This window comes from Ptiloglossa arizonensis, chromosome 8 (genome assembly GCF_051014685.1).
Source record: "Ptiloglossa arizonensis isolate GNS036 chromosome 8, iyPtiAriz1_principal, whole genome shotgun sequence".
Classification (NCBI taxonomy): domain Eukaryota; kingdom Metazoa; phylum Arthropoda; class Insecta; order Hymenoptera; family Colletidae; genus Ptiloglossa; species Ptiloglossa arizonensis.
The window spans coordinates 23,794,187-23,815,349 of record NC_135055.1 but is presented as its reverse complement, the minus strand read 5'-3'; the positions used below and the strand labels follow the sequence as shown (position 1 = coordinate 23,815,349).

The 21,163-nt window shown below is 35.2% G+C and overlaps 4 protein-coding genes across 15 annotated transcripts; 1 reads left to right on the top strand and 3 right to left on the bottom strand.

Annotated features, from left to right (window-relative positions):
* Positions 1-5,472: 5,472 nt before the first annotated feature.
* On the bottom strand, positions 5,473-9,989 carry LOC143149838 (maternal embryonic leucine zipper kinase). The gene is made up of 14 exons (XM_076317558.1): positions 9,857-9,989; positions 9,139-9,493; positions 8,917-9,067; positions 8,720-8,829; positions 8,500-8,653; positions 8,319-8,425; positions 8,090-8,257; positions 7,825-8,019; positions 7,628-7,748; positions 7,470-7,547; positions 6,861-6,933; positions 6,545-6,695; positions 6,362-6,465; positions 5,473-6,283 (listed from the first exon to the last, which is right to left on the bottom strand). Exons 2-14 carry the CDS (start codon positions 9,280-9,282, stop codon positions 6,013-6,015), a joined length of 1,827 nt encoding a protein of 608 aa, XP_076173673.1. The 5' UTR covers positions 9,283-9,493; positions 9,857-9,989; the 3' UTR covers positions 5,473-6,012.
* An 81-nt stretch (positions 9,990-10,070) lies between these two features.
* Positions 10,071-14,360, bottom strand: Moca-cyp (nuclear cyclophilin protein Moca-cyp). Of its 4 annotated transcripts, none has more exons than XM_076317559.1 (9): positions 14,229-14,360; positions 13,112-13,415; positions 12,949-13,036; positions 12,209-12,238; positions 11,985-12,130; positions 11,806-11,899; positions 11,470-11,722; positions 11,228-11,323; positions 10,071-11,123 (listed from the first exon to the last, which is right to left on the bottom strand). In XM_076317559.1, the coding sequence occupies exons 1-9, from the start codon at positions 14,247-14,249 to the stop codon at positions 10,437-10,439; spliced, it is 1,719 nt and encodes a 572-aa protein (XP_076173674.1). In that variant the 5' UTR covers positions 14,250-14,360; the 3' UTR covers positions 10,071-10,436. The 4 variants fall into 4 exon arrangements, with proteins under 4 accessions (XP_076173674.1, XP_076173677.1, XP_076173676.1 ...); XM_076317562.1 differs by lacking the exon at positions 14,229-14,360 and adding an exon at positions 13,954-13,970 and having other exon boundaries at positions 10,072-11,123; XM_076317561.1 differs by lacking the exon at positions 14,229-14,360 and adding an exon at positions 13,595-13,919 and having other exon boundaries at positions 10,072-11,123.
* On the top strand, positions 14,102-16,954 carry LOC143149840 (motile sperm domain-containing protein 1). 4 transcript variants are annotated; one of them, XM_076317565.1, is made up of 7 exons: positions 14,102-14,496; positions 14,705-14,773; positions 15,041-15,217; positions 15,286-15,449; positions 15,544-15,703; positions 16,190-16,333; positions 16,425-16,954. In XM_076317565.1, exons 3-7 carry the CDS (start codon positions 15,073-15,075, stop codon positions 16,472-16,474), a joined length of 663 nt encoding a protein of 220 aa, XP_076173680.1. In that variant the 5' UTR covers positions 14,102-14,496; positions 14,705-14,773; positions 15,041-15,072; the 3' UTR covers positions 16,475-16,954. The 4 variants fall into 4 exon arrangements, with proteins under 4 accessions (XP_076173680.1, XP_076173679.1, XP_076173678.1 ...); XM_076317564.1 differs by having other exon boundaries at positions 14,102-14,609; XM_076317563.1 differs by having other exon boundaries at positions 14,103-14,773.
* A 92-nt stretch (positions 16,955-17,046) lies between these two features.
* Positions 17,047-20,596, bottom strand: LOC143149841 (eukaryotic translation initiation factor 4E type 2-like). 6 transcript variants are annotated; one of them, XM_076317570.1, is made up of 6 exons: positions 18,393-18,461; positions 18,204-18,279; positions 17,869-18,111; positions 17,593-17,745; positions 17,307-17,513; positions 17,047-17,229 (listed from the first exon to the last, which is right to left on the bottom strand). In XM_076317570.1, exons 1-5 carry the CDS (start codon positions 18,416-18,418, stop codon positions 17,358-17,360), a joined length of 654 nt encoding a protein of 217 aa, XP_076173685.1. In that variant the 5' UTR covers positions 18,419-18,461; the 3' UTR covers positions 17,047-17,229; positions 17,307-17,357. The 6 variants fall into 6 exon arrangements, with proteins under 6 accessions (XP_076173685.1, XP_076173683.1, XP_076173684.1 ...); XM_076317568.1 differs by having other exon boundaries at positions 18,204-18,288; positions 18,393-18,433; XM_076317569.1 differs by lacking the exon at positions 18,393-18,461 and adding an exon at positions 18,790-19,370 and having other exon boundaries at positions 17,048-17,229; positions 18,204-18,288.
* Positions 20,597-21,163: the final 567 nt, after the last annotated feature.

Below are 21,163 nucleotides of genomic sequence, written 5' to 3'. Positions count from 1 at the left end.
TGAATGAGTGGATCCAAATAGAAGTTGGAAGGAGAACGATCGTCAGGGCGGCACCTGACCGGAAAGCGTCACAGTCAGCGCATTCAGCCTCGTTCTTTCCTTTCCCTTCACCTCGGGCTTCGCCTCTTTCGCCAACCTTCTTCTTCCTCCTCCTCCTCCTTCTCCTCCTCCTCCTCCTCCTCCTCCTCCTCCTCCTCCTCCTCCTCCTCCTCCTCCTCCTCCTCCTCCTCCACCGTTGTCCTCCGATCAAGGGTTGCTGCGAGGCCCTTCTGGCTCGCCAACCAACGACCGTAGAATCCTGACTGTTGTCGATGCGCGTTAAAAGTACGATTTACGTATTTGCGTCTTCGAAACGTTCGTTTCGTTCTTAAATGGTACACGTGGACGTTTAAAATAGCAACCGGTACGGTTTTAACGAGCGAAACGATAAATAGAAAGTACCACTGGCATAAAATTTCCCTCCGTAGAGCGACGAATTCTCTACGAAAGAATATATCCTTTTAACGTAGATCCGAGGTAGAAATCGTGTTCGATTGATCGCCGCGATTACAACGTTTCCGAAAAGGAACGCCAATTCGTCGATACGCGTCTACCCGAGCCTGATCGTGCAACGAACATCGATCTATAAAAACGTACAACGGTAGCCAAAAGGTGGTTTTACGAAGGAAGGAGACGAAGAACAAGAGAAGGGGGCGAGAAAAGGACGGAACGAGTAGGTAAGGACACATAATAGCAGGATGTTACAACGCCCGTGTCCGGTACATAAGTATCTGGTTTCATAAATGAAAGTGTCTTCATTCATAGATACATATTTCCATACAATTGCCGCTATTGGTTCGTATCTTATGATATCGCCATTATGTGTGGCCTGGCGCATTACATATGTACATAGCACCATTATATACAAATTCCTAGTAATGCGGTGCTACTGCTGCATTAATGATAAAGTTGTTTCGATATTGTGATATTACGGGGACATTTGCGTTTCGCTGGCCGGAAAGCGGGGGAAATGGGTAGCCCCGTCCGTGTTTTTCTCGTATCTCGTCTTCGACGAGGAAAAGATTGCCGTTCGATGAAAACTTCCGTTACGAATTCGAATTACGATTCCACTCGGACGATAAGAAAATGTTATTATCGTGCGTAAAATTGAGAATTTTACTTAACCCTTACGGAGAGAACGTTACGTTTCGAATTCCATCGATCGAGCGTTAAAAATTGGAATACCTCGCGAACGAAAGGAATCCGAACGCGTTCGCGGTAGAGCATCGCGAAGTGGAAGTATTCGTCTTGGAAATTTCCGAGACGGCAAACCTTTTGAACAACGTCGACGAAAGAAGCGAATATTCGACGAGATTCGCGCGACGACTCGACATCGAGCAAACGATTCTTCGCTTCGAAATGGAAAGTAATCGAAGTAGAAATAATTGAAGAGCATCGCGCGTGCTGGCGCGGAGGGGCCGCGCGACGGAGGATTCCTGTTACGCGTTCCCTCGTTACATCGAATAAATCTACCTCGATGACGCCACCGCGCACGATGGACGCGCCCTGTGCGCTAGGTAGGAAGTCATCCTTCCTAGCATCCAGAGTCCACACAGGAAATCTCAGACGCACCCACCGAAACAAGCCCGCCCCCTCCGTCGGAGTCGATTTAATGTTTCGTTTCCTCTACGACGATAAGGGGCTACAATTTTATAGAACCAGCCGCCGGGGATGGGAGGGAGGGAGGGAGGGAGGGAGGGAGGAGGGGGAGAGGAGCGACTCGACGAAAATAAAGGGAAGACCTCGATTCCGTCCAGACTCGTCGGTTGAAAAATTATTTTCTTCCTCGGTCCGTCGAATGTCCGTTTACCCGCGGATAAACTTACCCGCTTAGGTTCGCGACTTACGTATCGAAGACGCGGGAACGTCTCACCCGGATAAGAAGTTCGAGCAACGAATAATAGTTGAAAGAAAGGTTTGTCCGTTACACTCGTCGACTAAAGATAAAAATTCCAGTTACCGATCGTAACGATACACGATTTCCGCGTTACGGAAATTCGTAATCCTTCGGTTCGGACTCCCCGAAATAATATTTTTCCCAAGACGCATTTACCGCGCACGATGTTTGCCGTAATATTGTTTTCCTCGTTGCAGCGGAGGCTGGCTTCGTTGAGATAGGCGTCGCGTCGATCCTCGAGAAGAAAACTGTCGCGCATCTGTCGAGAAGTCTCGTTAAGGTGGCCTCCTCTCGCGGCGAACCGCGCCGAGAATAGACGACGGAAAGGCACATAATACCCAGCCACGATAGTAAATTTTATAAAATAATATCCTCCTCGGGGCTGCATATTCATTTTTCCGGAGGGTCCTCCCCACGGTACCCGGTGTCCGGGCGAGTCGCCTACATATGTATGAGCTTCTGGTGGACTCGGTGGTCATGCCTCGGCGAACGCGAGCTTTCTGCCCTTTATTTTCGCTACCAGCGTCTACCCCCTTTCCATGGCTCCGAATAAACCAAAAGGGCTGAGCTAAAAAAAAAAAAAATGCGCTGGGTAAACCGGATGATTAGCACTCTTCGCCTTCCTTCCGTGTGCAAGCTGCGTAACGATGCACGAGTTTTGGATTGCTTCGAACGGTCGTAATTTCGCTCCAACGACGGGGACGCGTTCGTTTTCCAAAAACTCGCGTCCCGTTCCGAACAAGGTTCGTAGAGACGGAAACGAAAGTACGGTCTCGCGACGGTGACGGTGACGGCGACGGTGACGGCGACGGTGACGGCGACGGTGACGGCGACGGTGACGGCGTCGAGGAGAACTTTTGAAAATGAGAGCCGTGCCCGAAACGCGTCTGGCAGCCGCCATAAGTCTCGCGTATTCCGTTTCTTATAGCGGCCAGTTTTCCTCGGCGTCTAAGAAAAGCAACGCGCTCGCTCGCTCGCTCGCTCGCTTGCATTAAAGAGCAATTAGCCGCGGCTCGCGAGCACGCTGATGCCCGGAAGCGATAGAAGCGGGCCGCGCGTGCCACCCTTACCTTTTCTTCCTCTACCACGAGCACATACGAGAGTACCTGTTCGTGTTTGCACACATCTATGCATCCTACCGAAGCGTCTTACCAGCAGGCTCGGACGCAGGTACACCAGGACTTCCCCTGCTACCTTGGCCGGCTCGCAGAATTATTCACCGGCGCTGCCATAATGTATGCAACAAGAGAAGAAACAGTTTCCACATGCCCGTGCTGACTCGAACCGTGCTAGAGTTCGACCTAAAAGTGTATCGTCGGTGAAAGAGATACGATTCTAGATTTAATTTCGAGCGAGAAACGTTACCACGATTTTGAGGGAAAAAATGGAAGAATCGAGGACTCGGTGGTATTTACGTTACAGGGGTGGTGATGGTGGTTGTGGTGGCGATGGCGGTGGTACGTATATCGTTTCTGTACCGTGATGGCCAAAATACGAAGAGACGCGAACGGTCCCTTTCTTGTTTATTCGACGCCTCGATGTTCCCCACCTCTTCCTTTGCTTGCCAGCGTAACAGCTCGCTCAATTACCGTCGTAGATAATCATTATCGCGGAAACTGCATCGCCAGGCCTCATTGCCCCAATCCTTAATTAACCAGCGGCCAGACGGTAATTGGTACGAGCCGGTGTACGACACTCGATCCATTGGCGAGAACGAAGGGCACGTGGTGAATAACGTACTTACGTACGTCCACCGAGGTCCGAGTACACTTCGACTTCTTGTATCCTTTCCCTATAAACAAGCGTAACGATGGAATTTTAAGTAATTCGATAGAGAGATAAGAAATCGGTGACCCACTTTCGCGTGCTTTACACGTTTGTTAACATATGTACGACTCCGTTTCATTTCGGGACAATTGTCGCAAAAGAAGAACGTTTCTTGCGATCTTTGCGATCGGATTTAACCTTTCGAATACCTTCCTTTCCGCGGGATCTATGTATCGTTTTGTTTTTCGTCGATCTGAAAACTCACGGTCTTTCTCTATACACGCCGCGTGTTGCACGGTAATCGATAGCTGTGAGATCAGCGGCAATACTGTACCGAAATAAAGAAACGAACGAGCAAGTTCGATTAGAATCACCGTAGATCGAAAACTCGGTAACTGCGCACCGACACTAAAACTGGTTTTATTTTTCGATTGAAAATCGATATCGTAAATCGAACCTTTCGAAAATTTCCTTTCGCAGAAATTACACGTTACCGTGGCCGCTACGATATGTAAATCGCGTCGTAATAATCGTTAGACAGCTTAATTATTGGACCGAGAACATCTCCGATTGTAAGAGATAAAAATCGTTCGGAGATTCGAGTAACATGGCGTTCTTCTAACGTCTTCGTCCGGATAAAATTCAGAATGAATTTAATACCGTAACTTGCACGCGCGTGTTGCACACGCAACAGCCACGCATGCTACGGTTAATTGTAATTTATGCTCGAACGACTTAGGTCTACATCTTGCGTGGTTACTTCATTTATATAGTCCGCACTTTTTGTCTCCGCGGTGTTTGATTAATTTCGCGAAATAACCTGTTTAATTAATCGGCAACTAACTCATGAAACACCGTACCCTACCGCGATATTATTCACCGTGCCTCGCGATACCAGCCAAGGGTTAGTCCGCGTGACTCTTTCTTGAATCCCGACTTCCTTCTCGCCCATGAAAAATCGATTAGTCGGATTAAGTTAATGATCGTGCAGTTGTTCGATTAAACACGTACAAATTAAATATTCGTTCGCAGAGAATTTACAGCGTAATACACATTTACGTGCGGTCTTGGGCGAATCATTTTTCTATAGATTGTATATTACCGTAAGCCTCTGGAATGTTGTTATCCTCGTGTTTTTCCAAGTCTAGAACTCCGAGTTCGTAAAAGTGTGTCCTAAACACGGTATAGGGTTTACTACTCTTCGAACGTGTAAAATTCCGACCCGTTGATATTAACAACGCGATTTTAATGTCTTTACTTCCACCTTTACGTCTTTCAACGGAACGCCTCGATTATCTACGGACCTCGCTTTGTTCCGATCGATGTTCGGGAAAAACAACCATGCCGATCGAACCCTGCCGGAATAGGCTCGCCAAAGGTACCTACGAGCAACGGCCGACGATTATTGAGCGGGCAAAGATAAAAGGTCGGTTTGGCTCCCATAAAGCAAAGTGCACGCGGCTCCACTTTATGCTGATCGATTTGTGGTGATTTTATAACTTTGCCTGTCCATAGTTGTTCTCGTGAAGATGCCGCGGCTCAAACGGGCCGCGATACTTTATATCCGCGGTGTAAACGCAAAATGGAGCTTTACATATTCCAACGGAAAGAGTCCGACGCTTCTAGTTTTCTTTCGAGAAGTTTCTTCGTACCGTAATTGGCGATCACATTGCTTCGAATGGCTTTCGATGTCTACTGACAACGTTTCTTACTTTCTAAGAAGAATTTTCCGCTTCCGAATGAACATCGATTGTTTCACTTGTCAAAATATATGCTGTTTTCTTCTTTTTATTGCGTTATTCTTTATAGAAACATAATACATTGTACGCACTTAAAACGTAAAAAATATTTTTATCTTATCGACATAAGACTATATATTGGACTTGACTTGTAGGAAACGATATAATATTTATTTGTAATTCTCTTATACTGTATAAATAATATTACACAATTGACGATTCTAATCCTCACTGGAATTGCAGATATAGTTCGGCACCTCCGAATTCAGAGAAATATTTACAATAGGCTTTACGTTATTGTAACATTTCTCCCACAATTATCTGTTCTGTAAAAAGGTTATATTCTAGGAACGTACCCTGGTGCAAACACGTTACCGACTATCAACTACCGTAAACGATACCTGGTACCGAGACTTGCATTCAGAAGTTAAGGAATATTCTTTATGCCTGCATTATTTTTATCGTCTATTTAATAGAGATCAAAGCACAATGAGTAATCTTTCGGACTTTTCGTGATATATAAACACATGTATATGCTTATACGGTTTGTGTAAAAATAGAGGGACGACTTCAAATAGGGCACTTTGATTCCGTCGAACCTTCCGATTCCGTGGAGAGATCCTCAGCTGCCAGAGCAAGAACTTCTTCGCACACCCGCTTATAAACCCATGCGTTACCTTTTAATCTTTTTCTCCGAATGCCGACTAATAATTTTTCACTCGAAACACCCTCTAATAAACAAACTTCTAACTCGAAGGAACAAGAATTCCTGGACGAAAATGGTCGTACTGTATCTTTCTCGTCTTCTGCACAATTCTCCGTTTCTCCTTGAAGAATAAATCTACAGAAGCATTTTAATTAAAAAAATATTATTCGCTTATTCTTATTTAACCTCCTGTCGAATATTTTCAAGCGTTACCCTTTTTGATGGCACATGATTCCTTTACGACGTAGTGCGCGACGTAATTGCGAGAGAACGTATCTCGGATCGTCGCTAGATGTTGACGACACGTTACACAGGCCCTTAAAAAACAGTAACGATGTAAGAAATTTTAATTCGGGATACTTGCTACGCTAATAACACGAGTGATTGAATACACACTTTGCCAGTAAGTATGTTAGGTTGATCAGGATCGATATTTTCATTTTTCACTCGCCTCTTCGGCGTAAGGACACAACGTACTCGATTCAACCCACGTTCTAAACCCATTATTACTTTTCTTGCACTTCCGGGTGTAGATGATTGTGTTCCTCTAAAAGTTATTCTTTTCTTTAATAGTTTCCAATTCAACGTACTCTATTGTTTAATTCTTATTGTCGTTGTCGCTGTCGTTGTCGTTGTCGTTGTCGTTGTTATTGTTGTTGTTACTACTACTACTACTACTACTACTATTCTTATTATTATTATAGAATCTTACTTTGAGTCTGATATCGGAGTATTTGTTGGAGTAGAAACAGTTCTATCTTTTTCCGAAGTCCTTTTTATAGGAACTAAAAATAATTTGTTCGTTTATTACTAACTATGTAGATTGCATAATGTTAGAATCGCACAAAAAGCATGTATAATTAAGAGTTTTTTAAAAGGATTGTAGAAAACCAAATACGGAATAGTAAAATGGTAGTGTACCTCTTAAAAGGAGGATGGGATAAAGAACTCTTACAGATAGCTATTAGTAACTCCAAATTGTGTTTGTTCGCAAGTCGTTGCTCCTCTCTGTCTAATTATCTGCTTTTCGCGCAACTATGGTAATTAATGGCACTTGAAAACTTTCATTAAAGTTTCTAATTAGGTTGCTACCATCGCCTAATTAGAAATAAACTTTACAAAATATATTATACAACTAAGTACCATGTCTCTAATAAAACGCAAGTACACTTAACAAGTTTTCTAATAAAAAAGGACAGTTGCTATAAATAAGTTTTATTTAGTACGTAAAATTTAAAAAAAATGTATCGATTGTAATTCAATCTTTTAATAGAAATTATTAAGAGAATAGCAAAAAAACAATAGAAATATTATAACATACCAGGAGAACAGACATCGTCCGCTTCTTTACTTCGAAGTCGTTTTCTTCCAGGTAGATTTGGCTCTATAAAATTGTCGGCTAAATAATAAAAAACAGGAAAATAATAATTGTACAATGTATGTACCCGTGGTACGTACAGAAAAATGATAATACTTTACCTGTTTCTGGTGTTTTTGTCAAAACATTGTAAGTAGTCTCTAATATCGGCGATTTTCTAGAAGGTTTGTTTCTTGGAGAATAATCGAGTTTAGTTATAAGATTATTGATTCCCCCTTCACACTATAAGTAATAAAAAAAACTATAAAATAACTTTAAATTATTTCTTAGGATATATTTAATAAACAATGTACTCTGCCTCTGGTTTGAAACGAGTCTTTGCAAAAGATGATATTCGAAGTGATAGTCCACGAAGCTTTCTGTCCAAAAGTAAAAGATATGTAGAAGTTTTATAATCGGTTCGATCGCTTTTTACAAGTTTCTTCCATATATCCGAAGCTTGTTCACCACATATCGCGGACATAGTACTTAATACGTCATCATCTTTTTCAAACTGTAAATACATCACTTTTATAAAAATATATACATATTAATACAAATTTTAAACTTTGCTTCTCATTTACATTGGTCTTATGAACGAACGACACAGGATTAAGAAATCCTACTGTAATCCATGGATGATTACACAATTCTTGTATAGTAATTCTCTTTTTGGGATCTATTTGCAACATTGCTCGTATCATCCTTCTACTGCTACTTGATAGCCAACTTGGTTCGTCGTATTTGCCACACTAAAACCATACTACCGTTAATCATTTTCTCAGCAAATTTGAAATAAAATAAAAGACTTACAAGAATCTTTCTATACAAACTCTCTATACTATTATCGTCGAAGGGGAGGAAACCACAAAGTAATGCGTACAGAAGGACTCCCATACTCCAAATATCCACTTCTGAACCTATGTAACAAACATAATAAATTCATTCTAAATCTAAGAATAATAATTGAATTTTAGTAATATATATTGAATACCCAAATATTTGTTCCCTAATATGAGTTCTGGTGCAGCATATGTTGGAGACCCGCACGATGTTTGTAAATGCGATTCTATTCCATTCTTTGGTTTTGCACATAATCCAAAGTCTATAAGTTTTAAATTTTCTTCCCTGTCTAGCAGAACGTTCTCCTAGGTATAAAATAATATTGCTGGCCATATACACAAATGTTTAGGAATAAAGAAAATGTAACTTACTGGTTTTAAGTCACGGTGAGCATATCCTAAACTATGTAAATAAGCTACTGCGGAAACAATTTGACGAAAGAACTTTCGTGATTCTGTTTCAGAGAGCCTATTTTTTTCAACTACAAGTAAAAACAGAAATATAATTTTGCTACGAATCTTTAACTTTTGGGCAATATTATGATTTAAATTATAATATATAACGTTACCTATATGATCGAATAATTCTCCACCCGAGCAATACTCCATCACCATAAAATAATGGCTCTCTGTTTCTATTACTTGATACAATCTACAGATGTGTTGATGTAATAAAGTTTTCAATGCTTCGACTTCCAATTTTACTCTAGGCAAGTCATCCTGCAAATCCAAAAATTTGTTACATTGATATTAGATGTGTACATGTCCATTTAATTTTGAAAGTCACTTACGCCTAAAGCCGTTTTGTCCATTATTTTAATAGCAACTTTCTCGCCGGTAGCGATGTGAGTAGCAAGTTTAACTTTTGCAAAACCTCCGCTTCCAATGGTCTTTTCTAAATCGTATAAACCTTTCAGCGCTGCATATCGCACCATTGTGACAAATTTATGAAAAGTTCAATGATAATATTATAATTACGCGCTGTCAATCATATCACTTTTGAATGCACGATCACTTCCTATTCGTAACGTAAACAATTTTCGAATGCCAATCAAGACGAAGCGTCGTACGTGCCAATTCTATTATCAGCGCTACCAATATAAAAGTACGAACTGAAGTTGCACCAAAAACAGTACCATTAGGAAGCTACAAATATAAATATAGTTACAAATATAAGTTACAAGTATAAATATTCGATAGTTTATCTTTTATGGATAAAAAATCAAACACTTAAGTCTTATTCCCGGTAAAGTAAAAATAACTTTGTGAATATGCATTGTCTTTTATTTTGAATAATGATTACATAACATGTTAATAAAAACGTGTAGTAGAGCTGCTCGAGTATTTGGAAAAAAATGAGAAGAGTATTCGTATATTTCGAGCAGCTTTAGAGAAGTGATTCGAGACATAATTTCTTCGGGCTATTCTAATTGTTTTCAACTACTCGAATAATCGGGTACACAATTCGAATATCGAATACTCAAACAGCTCTAGTTTATATTTACTTACCATTTACTATTTTACGTGCAATTTTGTAATGGTAAAATTGTATAATTACAATAAAACATATTCTTCTCCTTGTTTTTGAATTTTTCATAGATTTGTATACAAAAAGATTGAATGTGCATAAGGTAATTACTCGTAAAGAAAATGTTCAGACATAACTTATATATTAGTAACTTACTGTAAAAGTATTTTTAATTTACAGTACCATGTTATACAATTACAAGACAAGTTTACTGTTCCAATTTAAACATTTTAGCCTATATGCGTTTAAGAATTCCGCATAACATTCAAAAGACTATATTCTTGAACATATTGCATACGCTTGCTGAAAGTACAAAAATGACTGACATATAAGAAATAGTTTTAATTACTTGCAAATCGTAATTTACATTCGAACATTCGTATTAATATTATTCAATTCGTGACAAATGTAAGGCGAGATATTACCTGTACATAAATTCAAATATGCTGGAATTAAACAAATTTAGATTAAAAATTTGGAAATATAATGTAGTAAACGTAGCTTACTGCATGAATTATATTTTCCAGTATTACGTAGACAAATTATAAGAGAACAAAACAATTAATCTTTGGAGTGTTGACTACTAGAGCTGGTTGAACGTGAGCGGCGCTTGAATTTGGGTTGATTATTAGAGTCCGATGCATTATCACTCTTTCTTCGGTTCTTATCGGTATCGTAATTGGAATTAGAATTGTTTGTCCTTCTATAATCATTACGTCTGTCATAATATCTGTAATTATCTCTGCCAGGTCTAATCATTCTATAAGAGTCTCGTCTACGCGGATAATAGTTCCTTCGGTTTCTTCTATCACGACTATTCCTACGATCATAATCCCTCTCTCGAGATCTTCTACGATCTCGCGATCTCGAACGACCACTTCCGCGTTTTCTACTCCTATCTCGTGAATCTCGTCGCGAAGATCTATCACCATACGATCGATGTGAATCACGTTTTATTGCTTTCTCAATTTTATGTTTCCCATCTACTTTGTCTTTTGCCATAGCATCATTTACATCTGAACTAGTATTCAAAGTATCTTGGTCCTGTTCTACATTTTTATTGTCATCCTTCTTATCATCCGACTGATCGTTTTCTTTATTTTCCAATTCTTCAGATACGCGTGCATCAGCATCGAATTTGTCCATTGTTGGATTATCATCATCCGGATTCTCGGTAAACTTTTTAATCCTATCAGCCTCGCGTTTCTTTAATTCCTCTTCTTTCTTTAAACGCTCCTTTTCTAATTTCTGTGATGTAATTTTAAATATACAGAAGAAATTAATTATATGAATAATATTGTATTCCCATGTGCAATCCTATTGCATACATTTAAATATATATTACTATATACCTGAAATTCATGCAATTTAATGGTACGATTTTGAGCTTGCTTCCAATGAGGTGGTGTAACGCTTCTCGAACGGCTACGCGAAGGTGTATGATAGCGCTGGAAATTCATTTATGCTTAATTACTCAATATTATATAAAAGAAGTTATTTTATGTTAAAAATAAAATGCACTTCATTGGAATACATGAAAATTCTTCGCACATGTATACATACCGTGTACCATACATTGTACACAAATACTTACAAATATTCCTCTTCCTTTAAATACACGACCAGTTTTTCTATTTGATCGCACCCGGTCTCTTCCATAATGTTGCCTAAATTCTTTTTGGTTTGCATTATTAGTAGGCCCTGCTCTATATAAAAATTTATTTGCCGGTACTTCAGGAATTTCATCCGGATCGATTTTTGTGACTGAAACAAGAGGATGAGGTTTTCCAAGATCATCTTCGTTTGAATCGTGTATCTCGCCATCTTCTGATTTTGCTCTTTTTTTACTGCAACATTAGTTGTCATAGTCATTATTTAATTTTTATATTATTTTGTGGATTTATGGAATATATTATGAAATACATTATACCTTTTTTTGGCTTTCTTTTTCTTTTTAGACTTTCCTGCATACGAATCGGAATCAGAATCAGATGAGCTACTGTCTTTCGTTTCACGTTTCTTTGCTGTAAATCATAATGAATTGAGCTTTAAAATATTAGTGAATTTTTTTTACAAAAAATCAATAACTTTAACTAAAATTAAACGTACCTCTACTTTTGACTTTTAATACAAGTTCTCCACAATTTACAACCTTAGCATCTTGCAACGGACGGGACATACGGTCTACTGGAAGTCCCTCAATATGTGTAACAATTTCCTGGCCAGACACTACTTCTCCAAAAACCACATGGACACTAAAACATGTTTACATTTAAATATTAAATATTGTTAAAAGATAATTATAACAATTGAACATATTTATTACTACTTACTTGTCGAGATGAGGCGCTGGTTGTGTTGTACTACAACAACAAAATATGATTAAGGGGATGAGAGATGAACAGAAAGAGCCAGCTTTCATTGGTCATTGTGTTGTAGTAGTGGTGTGCAGACCCTTCCCTCATGACTACACAGAAATATAGCTAAGTTATTCATTCCTCCGAAGATACTTTTACTTCTATGCTTTTTAATATTCTCCAGACTTCTTACATGACTCGTACAAACTATTAAAATCGAACGACTTTACACGAGACACTAATGTCAATAATCATGAGAGTATAAACAAATGTATTATTAAAATCAACACACCCAACTGTTCTTCTATTTGATTAATGTATTGCCTGAGGTTTATCTGAGGCACGTTTAAGAATATACTAGCCTGGAAGACTGTTAAAATGTGAGAATAAATATGTATTAAATTCCTATTACCTTTACCTTCTTAGTTGACAAAGAACATATCTGCCAGCAAAGAGAAATAATTTTCAGCCAGTAGAAACATTAAAAAATAAAATCTATATACAAAATATGATTGTTAATAATAACATGCAAAATGAACTTTTAGTAAAATAATATAACGTATTAATATGGTACTATTTTGAGAGCTACAAGTATTGTAAACTTATCACACCATCCTGCACTTTTTCAGCTATTATAGGAACCAATAAATTATTTTGTATTATACAGAATATATTTTTATATAAGTTTAGTTAATTGATTTGTAGCGAATACTCACATAAAGAACTGTGAACCATTTGTGTCTCTGCCACGATTTGCCATTGATAGTAAAAATGGTTTATTATGTTTTATAATAAAATTTTCATCTAAAAGAATATTATTTCACATAATATATATTTTTCACTGCCATTTCAATACATGAAAAATACCTATAAATTTACCTGCAAATGTTCCTCCGTAAATTGATTCGCCTCCTGTTCCATTACCTACTGAAAAGTCACCACCCTGAATCATAAAATCTTTAACTACTCTATGAAAAACAATTCCTTTATAATGTAAAGCTTTGACAGTTGTTTTTCCAAGTCCTTTCTCTCCAGTACACAAGGAACGAAAGTTTTCACATGTTATTGGGCAAATATCGGCAAAAAGTTCAAACACTATACGACCCATTGGGAGTCCGCCCACCTCTACGTCAAAGAATACTCGTGGATTGACGTTAACCATGGTGAATTCTCTTGTAAATTCCTAGAAATATTTAAAATAACAAAAGAAATATCGAATTAATTACAACTAGTCACAAAATATATTAGTTTTTTACATCAATTTAAAAGCTCAAGAAAAATGCTTATTGGATGTATATACATAATTTTAAATGCATCACTGAATAATATTATAATAAGAGATAAAAAAAAGTTTGTTCTTACGCGCCCTTTTAATAATATTTCAATGTGTAATAATAAACAGAGTTGTACGAAAAATAAATTGTTACCGTTAGTTTAGAAAACAGAAGTACTCGTAAAATCTAAAACCGTAATACCCAAAGAAAGGTTAGAACCGCTCTATCTAAACGCTTCGTTCACTAAACGAACTATGTACTCGTTACAATAAACGCAACACGCCTATCATTTCCTTCCACGTTAGTCTATTTATGTTTATTATATTAATATGTATACACCAACAATATTCGAACGACGTAATCGAACAGTTAATCGTGAAAATGATTGCCCGGTGCCATATTGTTAAATCCATGCGAATATTATTAATATGTAGGAACATACGGTACCAACAAAAATATATACGCATTTCTTTCCCCACACTAACGCACAATTGATTTGTCCGAACTGCGTACGGACTGTTTCTTTAGGTAAATTTTATTCGATTGAAGTATGTATATTACTTTCGTATTTTATATTAAATCGAAATATGTTTTATTGCAAAGATACGATAGGAAAAGTGACTTATAATAAATCGCTTTTAATATTTTCATTTACAAATCAACTAAATTATTCAAGATTATAAAAATATTGAAATTATATGTGTATCGAACAATTTTCTTACCATTAAATCAATTGCATACATCGCATTCTTTTCTACAACATATATGAAATATTATATGAGTAACGAAGTGGCTTTTAATCCCATTTAAATTCTTTCTAAGAAAAATGAAATAAACAGCTGATTCGTGATGATAAACTAGGGACGAGCACGCCAAACAGGGAAATTGCATACATCCGATTTGTTTGTGTCGAATGCTATGAAAAATTGTTCTCTAGAAAGATCAACAGTGCAGTATTTAATCAAACGGTCCTATGATGCTAACAAACTTGTAAATATAAAACTTTACGAAAACTACTGTATAATTAAGTAAACGCTTATTGCGACTGATTAAAGCATCAAAATTGTTTGACAGAGTGATTGGACACTTTTTATATACGAATTGTAAAGTTAGATCAGTTATATGATTTTGAAACCTTATTTAAAGAAGTTCTATATAACATTTATGTGTACTCATTAAATTTGAACAATTATTTTAGCATCTAAAACATTGTAGTGTACTATTTTCTTCTTAAATTCTATAATCTGCAAAGCACTTCATTTTTGAGGTAAGTTATTATCTTAAGCATATAACCATAACTACCAGGATTCATAAATTACAGATGTTACAATTATTAAAGTATGTAAAATCAAACACATCTTTTTATTGACAAAATTTTGACACTTAATCAACTAAATTATCCAAAAACATAGTTAAAAAAATATTTTGAAGTATTTAAAAATAATATTGATATATGTGTGTAAATATTATAATATGAAACCATAAATAATTGCAAATGTTAACATATGTAACAATGAATCTTCTAATTTTGTAGGTGCATGGACCACACAAAATTGACCAAATATAATGCAGTCCCAATTAGCAACTACTCCTCGAAAATTACCAGTGTTTGTATTTCCCCAAAATATCACTTTCTTTTTAGACGATCAGTCCAGTCACAAACAAGTTTTGACTTTGTATAACCCATACGATTTTCCCATAAGGTTTAGAGGTATGTTTGTAATAGTCATGAAAGCTAATGGTTTGAAAACATTCTAATATAATTAATTACCATTGTAGTATTATCTACGGCACCAAATAAATATAAGGTTGTTGATCCAGAAGGAACAATAAAAGCAAGATGTTGCGTTGATATTGTTATAAGGCATATATCGCTTATATTAAGCAATTGCAATGTCATTGACAAATTTAGAATACAAATGCAAGAGCATCCGACTAAACAGGTAATTAAACAATGCAATAATTTTACATGAAAATCAAAAGTAAATACAATTGTATTACTAAAGTAATAATTCAAGACTCTTGGAAAATTAATAGGCTATAGGAAAACGAGATGTTGAAGCTAAACTCCTTCCTGGAACAACAGAAAATGCTGGGAGATCAACTCCAGACCCAGAAATGTTTCAACAACTTCCTATAAATGAACACAGACAGCAACAATCTTATGCACTTATAGCTCAAAATAAAGCAATTGATAGTAAGTACAAATTACATTTCAAACATTTCATCAACAAGTTTAATTTAAATTTCATTGAGTAGCAGAAGATAGATCCAAGATATTCATAAAAACATCAAAGTTGAAGTATAATTTATTTCTTAGATAATTGGAGATATTTAAGATAAACATACTAAATTTTGTTTATCCTGTGATATAAACAAATTCCAGTTATATCGTTATGAATTATGTTAATATATTAGCATTTGAAGATGGTTTTTAAAATCATACATTTTTATAAATCTTGCCCAAAATTTACAAGAATTTAAACTAGAATAAAAATACTATTTTATTTTTCGTTTAAAAAAATGTAAAAATATTAAAAGTTATATGAACAATGCATCTTCAAAGTATCTGTTAATTATTTTTTATATTATTGAACTAGTAACTAGATTGAACTAGAATTTGAAATGTTCCATTTAGTACATTTACAGAAACATTAAATAAAATAATATATACAATTTTTAGGAGGAACAAATTATGTAGCATTAATTGCTGGTATCGTATGTATAGCTGGATTACTTTTACCTATTGAAGGAGAACAGAATAATAGAGTGCCTGATTGTCTTCATCTCTCCATAAACTTTAAATTAATATTTTCATTTGTATTAGGTAAGTATATCCTCTCTTTATTTTTTATTAAAAATAAAACGAACACAATCTTTTCATCAATTACAGGTATGGTTACAATTATTATTTTAAGATTGTAATTTTTGGCTTTATTCATATGAGAAAGGTTTATACGATGGGTAGAATCATGGGATACAAGCACAATTAATGTAAGGTTTTTTTTTGGTATTGAGTCTCCCTTTTGTTACTGGATATACCTGATTCTAGTCTATAAACATTAAGCGGTCACGTTATATTGTGAATAATGCTAATATTTATTGACTTATGTGAAATCTTTTATTCTTTTAATGTATACGACATTATACATTTTTATCCAAGTTCGTGCTTCATTGCCTTGTGTATGCATCCAAGAAATTTGTACATATACTGACGAAATTCTGATGGAGCTACGGTCTTTTTATACATTTCAAATCAAATAAAAAAAATACAGAATATTTATATAAAAATTAATATCTCATTTTAGTTAAAATATTTTCTGTGTAGAAGCATTATACATAAATCACATTACTTATAATTATTTACGCGTTCTACAGAAACATGATCTCATGTACAAATGTATAAATATATTGTGTGAAATGAATTTCGAGTTTTAAGTACCCTTAAATAAAAATATTTGAAAAAAAATAATATTTTAATTTCATAATTAAATGCTACGTATATTGTGTATGTAGTATAGTGTACAAAAAGTTATGATAAACTTATCTATTTTGGAAATAAGAGTTTTTGCTTTTATTATTAATATGTATTTATTATTTACATAAGTTACAATGCGACACTTGTGAATAAAATGCGGTACCGAATAAGGTGTTCATTCAAATTCTTTAATCGTAAAATATTTTTCTTCAAAGAAATATCATCTTCTCACAAGTATCAATTGGCTAAATATTAAAATATACAAACGATATTAGATTACAGAGTAAATTTTATAACTGTTTGCAGAATTGTAGTAACTTACCCAAAAGTCCACCATGAATAACTCAAATCCTTGAGTTAGCATCGCACAATTTTAGAGCCGATGAACATTCTTTAATCTTTCATTGTGGATTTTGTACTCCATAGAGGCACTAGTTGGAAGATGTAATACTCTCCTTAATGTGTCTCTAATACGTACTGTTGTTGCATAATCAGATGCAGTCTTATTCCATACACATATTAAGTCTTCCTGTTATTATTATTAAGAATACTCAATGATTTCTAACAATACATACACTAATACTTTAAAACCATAAAAAGAAGCTTACTGGAAACCTTATAGATACAACAGCTCCACATATCTCTTCTCCAACCATAAACTGCTCTCCTAACATAGCTAATATAAGGTTTTCCCAACATCTGGATACTAAACCTTTCCGTAATCGTACTAACCATTTACCACCTTTCTGGTTTGCCTCATCCTGAAATAAAGGATATATTATAATTGAAAATAGAACAAATATCATAGTATATAGTGCAGCTATATATGTACACTGATTAAAAAAATTTAAGAATATAAATCAATATATATAAAAAATACATACTTCCCACATTGGTTTTATGCCAACTTTGAAAAGATGAAAGTCTGTATGCGTTGTCAGTTCGGATGGCCGGACTAAATGACTATAAAGACTCCAAAACTGTTCCACGCTTGCAAACCTACCAACCAATTTTAAATTTTGGTCGTAACTTTGTATGCTTGATTGTTTACCGGGATTGCGCCGACTATACCATAATGCATATGCATATTGTAATTTGTGCTCATTTGGACTAATTTCTATACGAAGCTATAATAAGTATGTGACATTAAGTAGGTACGTTACTAATGTGTAAATCGATATTAATGAAAAAATATTAAAAAGGGACAGTTCTTACTTACTACTGAATCTTTTTCAACTTTTTGATTATCTTTTGACTGTATTTCATCATTTCCATTGCCCTCATTGCTTTTTAACCTGCAAGTACTACTATTATTTACAAAGTGAATTTCAAATAAATAAATATTAAAATCAAATCACTCTTATCACTTTACACACGATTATACTTTAAAAGTATAATAAATTATTACTTCATAGGTTCATTTGTTTGTTTCATCTCTTTAATCAAACTTTTTGATACTGTTTTTACGTAATCACAATGAAAAATTTAATTGTTACGTATTGTTGATTATTTCGAAACACGAAGGAAGAAAAGTAAATAACAATCAAAACTTAAATACACACGGGGGAATATTAAGTCTCTGACAAATGTCAGGTCACATCACACGTTCGGTTAAGTAATATTCCTAAAAACTATCATACGAAAACTACTAGCTAACATGTTAAATTGCTCGAAAAACTGCATGTCAAGCGTAACACGACGCAAGTATGTCGATCAGTTTCGTTTTCTATTCAAAACAAATCTAACCTCTATCTAGCCCACAGAAAAAGGCACGACGAAATAAGGAGAACGCTTGTTTCACTTACGCCTCGAATTTATTGGACATGTTTCGGGCTGTGATACAAATGTATACAGAATATTTATTAAATGCTATAAACGATATATTTCAACAAATACAAATAAAAATATAAAGGCTTCTCGCTTTACGATCCCTTTTCACACGTTCTCTCATATGTATGTTTTCGATAAATTGTTGATCTCCCCGCTACGTTCTTTTTTGTCGCTTTGCATCAGAGATTTTACATTCAAATGTTGGTCATACTAAGAGCTAATATGCAGGATATTTATATTATTAATATCTATCATTTTTATTGTAAAAATTATGGGTCAAAAGAGAAATTTACCATTTATTATAAGAAATGAGATGGTTTTAATAGATTTAAAAAATTTAACAATATATGAGATAGAGATGTTAGACAAAGTTGGGAATGAATGATAAAATGTATAATCTGTTATCGATCGATTTTTATAATAGATCATTTTCAAACTTTTGTAATTTTAAATAATGATTTTAAATATAGATACATAAAATTAGGTTGTTAGTAAAGCAAAATAAGTATTTGTAATGATTATACATTTATTGCAGCGACTGTACTGAAACAAAAATGACAATTTGTGTTAATCACTTTTAATTTTCTTTACTGAGAATTCTAATTTCAATCTTTTCATAATTTCCTCTCGTTGATACATAACTTCTTTATAGCATAGTGTCGAAAATGTAATCGGACATTCGTACTGTACTGTTTCGATACACTTCGTATCGTTAGTACCTTCTCGATCGAATCTGAATTGCGAGATAGATTCCACTGAAATGTGCATTAGAATTTCAGATTAAAAGACATTTCAAAATCTAATTCCAACTCTAAAAATAAACTCACAGCATCCGAATTTGAAGAAAAAACAAGTACTATGTTTCGAGGTGATCAAATATCCGTTGTTATCTTGCCGTATGGCATAATGTCCGTGCGCTTTATTTCGAATAATTGGTATATGACTCAAATGTTCCATATATTCAACCGAATATTTCCAATGATCATAATTACCACTTTCAGCGATAACATTAAACTCTTCTCTACAAATATTAATTCAGTGTAATTTGTTTTCATCGTGTCTTTTTATAAACAAAAATTAAATAATTATTCATTCTTTTACGTACATGGTCGGATTTAATTTTTTCATGTTACTAAAATCGGCTACAAACTCCCACACGTGCATAGGATTCGAGTCGTGTATTATACCTTCGAACATTACTTGATGCTTTTTTTTATATATAAAAAGCTCGTAAAAAAGAAAAAGGACTATAATAGAGTACAAGACGGTTCTGGTTTTCCACTTCATTGGATTAATACCCATTTCTAAAATAATAAAGTTCATGTACGGTACTAATTATATGAGATCTTTTAGGGACAGAAAATTATGTGCGTTATTTATTCTAATCGCAACCGCGTGTCACTGATATATGTATTCGGAACGGATGAAATATTCTATGTTATAAAGTACATTAATTTTTTGAAGGACCCAAAGAAAAAAATATTCCTCACTTACTTGTACCAAATATTGTAAACAAAACGTAACAAAAGCAGTTTCTCTGTTCTGATACTGTCGGTTTCTCATAAATTTAAATACAGTATTTAGTAAACTAGTCTCTTTCGTTTAATGTTGAAGAAATTCGTATTTAATACCGTGAACTTCCGACAGCAATAAATTGTAATAGGGAAACTGCTTTCAAATGTCAACGGAACGACTATACTGTTGAGTTATTCGTCGCTTCACGATTTGCTACGGAGTACTTTAATTCCTTCCATGATCTTCGGTTAGGCCTCGAAACTTTTCATATAAGATTGTATATATATACACGTAACCCTCACCTACATACATTTCCTCTTGGTCCCTTAGCCACCACTTTCTCACTATGTACGAACCATATATACTTGATACACAAATTCATGCCGCGTGAGGGAAGTGACCAAGCCAATACCCTATCTCCTTCACGGTACGCTTCTAGTTGCTTTACGGATGAAACACTAGATGGCATTTCTTAAGTTTTATAATAGAATATCAATGCACTCACACATTATACATACGAAGTAATCATATAGGTATAATATTTTAATGTACTTCCATATTATTTAAAATGTACAATATATTAGTGACATTGATGCGACATTTTCGTTGGTAAGGTAGAAAACGCGACAAATTCGCCTCCAGTCTCTGCCTCCAGTATCACGTACAATATGTGATTTATCTTATACGAGTCGAATCACACAATCTGAAATACCGAACTCGAATGATATCAGTGGTTTGTAGTGCAATCTGTAATCAGAAATGTATACTAGATATGAATTAACGACGTTTACAATAAAAATTTCTAAGGTTGATAGAACCTCCATCACTCAGGTA

What these genes read in the sequence shown, in the direction of transcription:
- LOC143149838 (XM_076317558.1), bottom strand. Translation starts at nt 9,282, where the DNA reads ATGGTGCGATATGCAGCGCTGAAAGGTTTATACGATTTAGAAAAGACC. An exon ending in CTCACCGTGACTTAAAACCA is followed by an intron (nt 8,654 to 8,719) that starts GTAAGTTACATT and finishes TTTTATACCTAG; the next exon opens with GAGAACGTTCTGCTAGACAG. An exon ending in CTAACATACTTACTGGCAAA is followed by an intron (nt 6,466 to 6,544) that starts GTGTGTATTCAA and finishes CTGTTTTTTAAG; the next exon opens with GGCCTGTGTAACGTGTCGTC.
- Moca-cyp (XM_076317559.1), bottom strand. Translation starts at nt 14,249, where the DNA reads ATGTATGCAATTGATTTAATG. An exon ending in TTAAAGGAAGAGGAATATTT is followed by an intron (nt 11,324 to 11,469) that starts GTAAGTATTTGT and finishes ATGAATTTCCAG; the next exon opens with CGCTATCATACACCTTCGCG. An exon ending in TTAAATTGCATGAATTTCAG is followed by an intron (nt 11,124 to 11,227) that starts GTATATAGTAAT and finishes ATTACATCACAG; the next exon opens with AAATTAGAAAAGGAGCGTTT.
- LOC143149840 (XM_076317565.1), top strand. Translation starts at nt 15,073, where the DNA reads ATGCAGTCCCAATTAGCAACTACTCCTCGAAAATTACCAGTGTTTGTA. An exon ending in TCAAAATAAAGCAATTGATA is followed by an intron (nt 15,704 to 16,189) that starts GTAAGTACAAAT and finishes TACAATTTTTAG; the next exon opens with GAGGAACAAATTATGTAGCA. An exon ending in AATATTTTCATTTGTATTAG is followed by an intron (nt 16,334 to 16,424) that starts GTAAGTATATCC and finishes TATTATTTTAAG; the next exon opens with ATTGTAATTTTTGGCTTTAT.
- LOC143149841 (XM_076317568.1), bottom strand. Translation starts at nt 18,418, where the DNA reads ATGAAACAAACAAATGAACCTATGAA. An exon ending in CAAACAAATGAACCTATGAA is followed by an intron (nt 18,289 to 18,392) that starts GTAATAATTTAT and finishes AAATAATAGTAG; the next exon opens with TACTTGCAGGTTAAAAAGCA. An exon ending in TTGTATCTATAAGGTTTCCA is followed by an intron (nt 17,514 to 17,592) that starts GTAAGCTTCTTT and finishes TAATAATAACAG; the next exon opens with GAAGACTTAATATGTGTATG.